Consider the following 8,810-nt stretch of genomic DNA (forward strand, 5'->3'; position numbering starts at 1 on the left):
TAATTCATGGATCTTTCCATCCTTCGCTTACTCTTTAAGTTTGTTCAAATCAATTTATTTTAATTTATAACTATATTAATAATACCAAATAATATTATTATTAATTATACAAATTACACTTAATTATATTAATATTTATTATTATTGTTATTGTTATTGTTATTATTAATCAAAATATAAAACTTGTATGCAGAGCCGTACTTGTGTTGAATGAGACCTGAAACGAAAATTGAAAAATGAGCCCTCTTGTTGCATTAATAAATATGAAATTCAATTTACAATATATATATATATATATATATTAATAAATACATAAGTATATCAAAACCAATATATTACATTAATAACAACTCAAAAAATATTTAAAATAACTAACGACTACTCGTCTAGTTTTTTAGAGGCGAAAATATTTATCAAATCTGTGTAATCCATTTGTCAGACCATTTCTTTCTCAAGCAACAACATAGTTAGCTCAATTAGTCTATCTTACGACATTGTTAATCGAAGATAATTTTGTAGAAACTATACTTTTAGTCTCTATGATTGTAGAAACTACAAAATTAAAGAATTCTTTGAGCCGAATTAACAAACCACAAAATGAAAAGACAAAGAAATCTCAAAAACAATGAATTTCATCTTTCAACGGTCCACACATTCAAGCTATATTCACAACTTATTTTATTTCCTTAGACTATCAACTTATTAATTACACAAGTCGCGCATTAAATTTATATAAAAATCATAATGCAATTATAACTCATTAAAGAATTTAAATAATGCAATGTGTACTTTAGTTATATATTTAATTAATATGATCTCTAAGCACATCACAGTACCTATATCGCAAGTAAATTTTATTTTCAGTAAGTATCACTTGATAGATTAATCTACTAATATAAATATTAATGTGTATTTATAAAGAAGATTTGAAATGGAAATAAAGCATAATTCATGAAGAAAATTACTTACCTTCAAGCTTAATAGAAGTAAGGGGACCGTAAACTTTATTTGTTGAATGAGAAAAATCAGGGTTGAGATATGAAGTGAGTTAAAGAACAAATAATATATATCATATTTATATGTATATAAATTTGGGCCTCTTATTGGATCAGACCCTGAGACAACCGCTTGGTTAGTGCTTGTATGTGTTAAAAAATAATAAGTGTATCAATTTTAGATTATTGTTATATCATTTTGGTAATTTCCATAACAAAAAATTTAATAATATCAAACACATTAACAACCAAATACTTTGACAACTTATTTTTAAAATAAGACAATGTAACTTATAAATTCATAAAACATCTTATAAGACATAAGAACTTGTTGTTTCAAATAAATTTAATCAAACATCTTTTAGTCGATGATGTATTTTTTATTTTACAACAAATGATTATTCAATCAACTAAAATATTCTCAAATATCTTAAAGGAGTGACAAAAAAAGTCAATTATTCATTTAATTCAGAGTAGATTTCTTATGTGACGTTCTCATGAATTTTTATCTGTGACACAGGTCAATTCTATCGATTCTTAACATAAAAATTAATATTCTCAGCATAAAAAGTAATATTTTTTTATGGATGACCCAAATAAGAGATCCGTCTCACAAAATACGATCTGTAAGACCGTCTCACACAAGTTGTTGTCTTTAATTCATGCTGCTAATTATGTAAACGTGTTTCTTTTAAAAACAAAAAATATGTAGATGTTCATGCGTAAATTTGTCTTATTTTCAAAAGGTATTAGATCGTGTTGTTGGCAGAAGTGAGTTTTCTAGTAAATTAATATAATTTTGGAGAATTATCATAAATAGTCACACATCAATCATCATTCTATTATACGTTATAGAAAAGTTAATATTATATTATCTACACTATAATTTATGTCTTAAATTTATTGAAAAATGAAGTACAAATGAGAAGAAATATGTTTAAATATCAATTTTCATAATATTGAAAAATGAAGTACAAATGAGAAGAAATATGTTTAAATATCAATTTTCATAATATAATATGATATAATATAGTATAGGTTAATAAACTTTAGTTTTAAAATAAAATTATTTAATATTTTAATTGAAACTGAGATCAGGATTTTTAGCTTATTTGTGACATTTGCGTACATTAATCTCCAGCAACTCTGAGACCTAATCTTACCAAAACCGCCTGAAAGCCACCTCCGCCACCACCATGGCAGAAGCCGAACCTCAGCTTGACGCCACCAGTACTACCGCCGCCCCGAAACACACTAATGTTTCTTTCAGCATTTGGCCACCGACTGAACGAACTCGCGACGCCGTGAGAAACCGCCTTGTCGAAACCCTATCTTCCACCTCCATTCTGTCCAAGCGCTACGGCACCCTTTCACGCGAGGAGGCCGTTGATGTGGCGAAGCGTATCGAGGAGGAGGCCTTCGAATCGATCGGTGCCACGGCTGCTACCGATGATGACGGGATCGAGATTCTCCAGGTATATTCCAAGGAAATCAGCAAGAGAATGCTGGAGACTGTGAAGGCCAGATCTGGTGAATCGGGGGCTCCGGCAGCGCAGCCGGCGAATGAGCCGACGCTCAAGGATGAGGAGGAGGATGCGGGATCCACCGCTCCGCCTCATAGTGAGAAAATCGAGTCGGTTGCTGACGATGAATAAGTAAACTCTCCTCCATGAAAAAAATTAGCTTATCCTTTTCTTTTTAATTATGGTGGACTTCTTTTTGTAATCGGTTTGTGATGTTTTTCTATGCCGATGTCTATCTTCCTCTATTGTTATCTGGATCCTTTTTTGATAATATAATAGAAACACCATATTTCTTGAATTTGGCCTCAGGATGTGTATATTTTTTGTGCATATTTTTGTGGATTTCTGTCTCTTTTAGGACTGCTCCACAAGTAGTAGATTTTTCCCATTATTGATTTCAATCAAAGTGTTTTTTTGTTGTTGGGGAAGTAAGAGTCATGGGCGAGTGGTTCTTGCTGTAATTATGCTTTAATTTAGCTAATGGTGTTGGTAGATTCACGCCAGTCTAGCCTTTTCTTGATTTCCTTTCAAGAGTGTAGGATTGAGCTCACATTTGAGGTTAGTAGTCAGTTTCATAGTTATTGAATGCGCACAATCCAATAAAAACTAGGGCCAGGAATCTGGTTAAGATTCACACTTGAAGTTAGGTGCATAGTTAAGAATTGAGATCAATGAGATGTAGTCAGAGAATTGTGTCCACTAGCATCTAGTATATTACATATAAGCTGTTGAATAATGATGAAATAAATTTTTTTTAGTATACATAGATATGAATGACTATACATTGGATATCACGAAAAAATGCAATCTTCTCATTTGAGGCAAACTTAAAATGTGCCTTGAGCCTTTAACTGCGTCAAGACACATGTTTTACGCCCCAGAGGTGTGCCTCATTAAAGGATTGTCCCTGGGCATGTTTGTGGGCTTTTAATAACTAGGATAAGTTAGCGGCAAGCTTGATCTGCCTAAAGAACATGTCGATGAGGTGCATTTCAAATTAATATACCAAACTCACGGTAAGATCGTTATTTTTGTTGTTGTTATCATCATCATCGTTATTATTATTTAATTTATTTGTAATTTCAAGGTGAAGTAGTGGGTACACAAGCGTGCTTGGAAATAAGAAGCAAGCATGTTAAAGAAATGGTTTGTGCAACGTTATCAGAAGATTAGGGATTGAAGTTTAAGGTAGTGTCAGTGTTGATTGTTAGAGGTGCAAGTGAAAAACCAAGTGCAAATAAACCTAATTAGTCTAGTTAAGTTACTTTCCTAGTTAGTCTTGAATGATGTTTTAACAGTTTTATTGAAAACTTCGGACAGGCTTTCCAGGAAACAGAAGGGTGGATTGCTTATTGCTGTTATCTGTTTTAGAACCCAAGTAGAGACTAGAGAGGTTAGGTTAACGCATCCTTTGACCCCACATTCTTTTGATTAACCCGTACAGGAAGAAAAAGTCGTTACTAGAACACTTTAGTGAAAACAAGGATTAAGGAGCATCAGAAATCTGTAGTAGCAACATTTTTCCTTATTTATAACTAGGATAAAATGTTAAATTTTTAGAATATGTAAGCTTATTTAGAATATATATATATACACACACACACACACACACACACTGGCTAGTGTTACACACCGTGTGCGCTATTGTATTATGCAATATATAAATGTCATGTAATTTTATACGAGATAAGTACATAATTAATCTGAAGTGCCCAAGTTCAATAAATCTTTGTAATTTTTAATGATTACGTAGAGTGAAAATGCTGGGAATGGTAGGAAGTTAGGTCAAATGAGAGCAAGAGTGCAGATGAATCAATCTAGTCTAACATGAAATTTTTTTAAGGTTAAAGTTAAATATGTTTGAGCTGATAAAAATTGCGAGTTTGAATCAAAATGTTTGAATGTATTTGCAAGTATTTCGAGTTATTAATCGAAAATAAATATTTAATGTTTTGAAATTTATTTATTTAATATTTAATTTTATCATGTTAATAAAAATATTAAAATTTGTGAGCAGTTCATGATAATTTAAATAAAATAATTTGAGCTTGAATCTGAATCAATTAAAAAATTTTTGAACATGTTCGAGTCCGGTCTGAATTTCATAATTGAATATAAATCAAATATTTAGTGGGTAAACTCGAATTGATTCATTTTATACTTGATTGATTGAGGTGTACTCTGTCATTCTTCAATCTGAAAAGGTTATTTTTCTCGAAAGTTATTAGATTTTAATTAGTTTTCTTGATTTTAAAAGTACAAGTTGAGTCCAGGGAGGCTATGTATTTCTCTTGGTGGGGTAAACCAGTCAATTCGTACGATTCAGGCCCCATCACAAACCACCACAATTATCAGATCAGTGTCCTCTTTCACTTATCCCCCAACAAAACCCTCAAATCCCTAGACATTGGATCCGATCCGACAAATGAAACGTCCGCTCGCCGCCGGAGACACCGATTCCTCCGCCTCCGTGGATGAAGACACGAAGAAGAAAATCAGGCCAGAAGGGAAAGAGGAGGAAGAAGGAGGGATGCCGCTAGCAGCAGAAGCCGCGCTGCTAGATGACAACCTGTTGTACGAGGTGCTTAGGCACGTGGACGACGGGCGCAACTTAGCTAAGGCTTCTTGCGTCAACCGGCAATGGAAGAGGACGGCTCAGGACGAGCGGATCTGGGAGTTGATCTGCACCAGACACTACCATCGCAGCCCGATTCAGCTGCGAGCTGTCGTTTTAGCCCTCGGTGGATTCCGGCAACTATACTCTAGCCATCTCTGGCCTCTGCTGAAGCCATCTTCTTCAACGTCGCCGGTCACTTCTTCGTGGCCTTGCATTCCACTCGCTCCGGAACCACAGTCGCAGACTACAGCTACGCCTAAGGCTAGATGGGGAAAGGATGAGGTGAATCTTTCCCTTTCATTGCTCTCAATTAAGTACTTTGAGAAAATGAGCTTCAACAATCGAAACAAATGATCGATCATGTACTTTGGATTATAATTATGGGGTAATAGTTGCCCTTTGTAGTGTGTTTAAGTATCTATATTATATGGAATTGTGAATCTGTGGTTACTGATAATTAATCCATCGTCCCTTTTTCGCCATCTTGAATTTGAAAAGAGCAGCAATCTTGGATCTTGATGCACAAACAGAGCCCTTTTTCTTCATCTTGAATTTGAAAGAGCAGCAATCTTGGATCTTGTTTGCACAAGATAGCCGCTGCGAATTGCTTGCTGTATAGTAATTGCTGCTGTGGAGTTTCATCACATGCAGATATTATCAATAATTCATTCGCCTCTGTGTCTCTCTAGAAATGGAAAACAAAAAGATGATAATTGAGTTTATCAACAGGTCAAGCTAGAATCTATAAACACTTACAGTGTGTTTGGATTTTTTATATTTTGGATTTGGATTTAGAAGTAGATTTGGATTTGAAAATCCATATTTTTGGAATTCTATTTTGAAATTTAAAAATTATATTTAGAATTAATTTCTTGTTTGAAGAAAACAATATTTGAATTTGGAAATTTAAACTTTTACTAAAATAACTTTAATTATCTTTTACATAAATCAATATTTAAAATATATTATTCATATTATAAAAAAAATTCGAAAAATTAAAATTAATTTTATCATATATTTCTCTCAATTATATATTTGTGTTATATAAACTAAATAATTTATTATATAACTAATTAACTACTGTTAATGAACACAAAAATGAATTATTAAAATAAATAATCAAACTTAAGATCTAAATATTCAAATTTTATTATCTACGAAATAAATTATTTCAAATTAAACTATCAACCATATCTTAATTTTATAAATAGAAAAATAAATTATTGTTGATAAAGAATTGTTCAATATTCAGCTTATAACAATATATCTTAAGAATCAAATATGCAAAATAAAAATAAATAAATTTGTCATTTAATTTAAGCATGACAACATCTATCTACAGATGATAAAAAGATAATAATTAAAAAAATTTGTTGAGAAGATTTGTTTATAGACAATAAAATCCAGTCAAATATGTTAAAATCTCTTAAAATCCAATTCCATTTTTTAAGTTCTAACTAACCAAACGATTAAAACAAAGATTAAAACAAAGATTTTCAAATCCAAATCCATGTTTGAAAGTCGGTTGGTTGTGGTGGGGAAGCTCACGAGTGTACTTCTATAGCTGAATTTAGTAGTAATAATGTAAAAATTACTGACCAATGGTGATTGAAACCCTCATTATTCGGAGATTTTTTCCCCGACGAGAGTGAATATTGGTCAAGTTTTTTCATACAAGCTGGCAATGTTAAACTAACCTTATTTGTTTACTCAACCTTCGAGGGCTCGGACTAACTTGATCAGTGAGTATACCTTAACCAGATATCTCAGTCCTTATTTCAACACCAGTAATTTGGTACGTTTAGTACGTGTTTTTAGTTCATACAAACTTTTATTGTCACCTTATTAATTTAAGGAAATAATGGGTGATACTCACTAAAAATTTAGGGTCCGATTCCAATAAGTGACATTAGTCTAGATGTATTTGATTTGAATTATTAAAATTATCGAGGGATGCATTTCAAATGACATATTTTGGATGTATTTGAAATCTACTTGTTGAAATTGCATAACTTGATATGAAGTTTACTTCAATTTTGTCATTCATACAAGTCAAGAAACTTGCTTGGAGTTCCAAAAATAATTTCTATGAATGTCTTCCATCAGTGTGCATACTAGAGTGTTCATAAATCGAACCAAAATGTAAAACCAAACCAAATCGTACATTCTGGGATCTTTTTTGACTCAATCATTGTAGTGCCCAAATTTAATACACGTATAACCCATGCATTCATTTAATTATTAAATCATTTAAATTAATTTTAAATGAGTTTCGGCGATGCATGATTTATTTAAATGCATTATTTTAAATTAATTATGTTTATGCGATGCACGTTAAAACGTTTTTCGAGTTTCATGTTTCAGGCGATTATTCGAAGCGGGATTGAGGAAAAGACCCGGTGACGATTTTTGGCAATTTAAAATGTGGTATTTTATTTTAAGTTGAGGATGGAGAAATTTATTAAGTTATCAAGTTTTAATATTTTAAAACATTATTGTGTATTTAGATATTCAAGAGTTTGAAACTTTTAAAATTGGTGTGTAATTATTTTAATTGTAGAGTTTGATTAAATTAGTGTGTGTTAACTTTTATTAGTATTTTAAATAGTCTATTTAGCTAGAGTTTCTCCTAATTAAAACACACACACATGTTACACACACTCACACACACTTACACGTTTTTACACACACTAAACACACACACTCACCTTACGTTTCAGATTTTTTTATTTTTAAGAGAGAAAATTCTAGGGTTTTTCTCCCCATAGCAGCCGCCCCCTCCTCTGAACTTTTCCAGCAAGCTTTGTGAATTTTCTTCAAAGAATTTTAACGTCACAATCGTCCCGGATCAAGCCTCGCTCCATCTCCGCTTCGGTGTCGTCGTACGGTACTTTTAAATATCAAAAAGGCACGTATAATCTGTTCTTGCTGTGTCGATCAAGTCATATATTGTATTGCATTGTTTTTATGCGTAAAAGTTATGTATGATGATAGTAGTTTAAGCGGATCATGAATCGGATCAATTGCGAAGGAAAATTTTTAGATCTAAAACTCGTTTTTACTGTTCATGTCAAAACTGCGATTATTCCGTTCATATTTTGGGAAAACTTTCAACGGCAAAAACGTAGAAATTTTCGATACCTTCGATTTGATATATGATTCGAAATTTTTGGACGAAAAATGAGTGAGTTATGATATTTTCCGTGCAACTGCGCAAACTGAAATTTAAGAAAATTATGTTATTGATACGTTTCTTGAAGTTTTAAGTTGCAGGTTTCGTTGGAAATCGACGGGCGATTGTTGCTGCGTACGGGTATGTTAGTAATGATGTTAAGAGTGTTTTTGAGGTTACATTTCATGTCGATAGGCACTCGAGCTAATTGGAAGTCGTAGGAGACAGTTTGATGTCAATTGCCATATTTTGGGTCGTGGGTGTCGTAGAGCGAACACTGTTGTTTTGAAACGTTTGTACAATTTGGGTTTATGTTATGGTATGCTAGGATGAGTCTCGAGGTGTTGGTGCTTGGTCCGTATAATCGAGTCTAGAAGGATAAGCATTGGGTGTTCAGAATTTTCGTAAGTTCGCGATCACAGTGGGTACACGGACCCGTACACGGACCCTGACACGGGGTCCGTGCCTTTGTTTTCTCCTCGACGTCTTTTTCCAGTATCTAC

General features: G+C 32.7%; 2 protein-coding genes across 2 annotated transcripts; both read left to right on the forward strand.

Moving 5' to 3' along the window:
• Positions 1-2,097: 2,097 nt before the first annotated feature.
• Positions 2,098-2,816, forward strand: LOC140827652 (MFP1 attachment factor 1-like). The gene has a single exon (XM_073190408.1). The coding sequence runs from the start codon at positions 2,192-2,194 to the stop codon at positions 2,648-2,650; it is 459 nt and encodes a 152-aa protein (XP_073046509.1). The 5' UTR covers positions 2,098-2,191; the 3' UTR covers positions 2,651-2,816.
• Positions 2,817-4,799: 1,983 nt separating this feature from the next.
• LOC140827651 (F-box protein GID2-like) lies at positions 4,800-5,624 on the forward strand. The gene has a single exon (XM_073190407.1). The coding sequence runs from the start codon at positions 4,944-4,946 to the stop codon at positions 5,487-5,489; it is 546 nt and encodes a 181-aa protein (XP_073046508.1). The 5' UTR covers positions 4,800-4,943; the 3' UTR covers positions 5,490-5,624.
• The last annotated feature ends 3,186 nt before the right edge of the window (positions 5,625-8,810 follow it).

This window comes from Primulina eburnea, chromosome 3 (assembly GCF_022965805.1).
Source record: "Primulina eburnea isolate SZY01 chromosome 3, ASM2296580v1, whole genome shotgun sequence".
NCBI classification, from domain to species: domain Eukaryota; kingdom Viridiplantae; phylum Streptophyta; class Magnoliopsida; order Lamiales; family Gesneriaceae; genus Primulina; species Primulina eburnea.

Excerpts from the sequence above, each read along its gene's own strand:
- LOC140827652 (XM_073190408.1), top strand. The coding sequence starts at position 2,192 with ATGGCAGAAGCCGAACCTCAGCTTGACGCCACCAGTACTACCGCCGCC.
- LOC140827651 (XM_073190407.1), top strand. The coding sequence starts at position 4,944 with ATGAAACGTCCGCTCGCCGCCGGAGACACCGATTCCTCCGCCTCCGTG.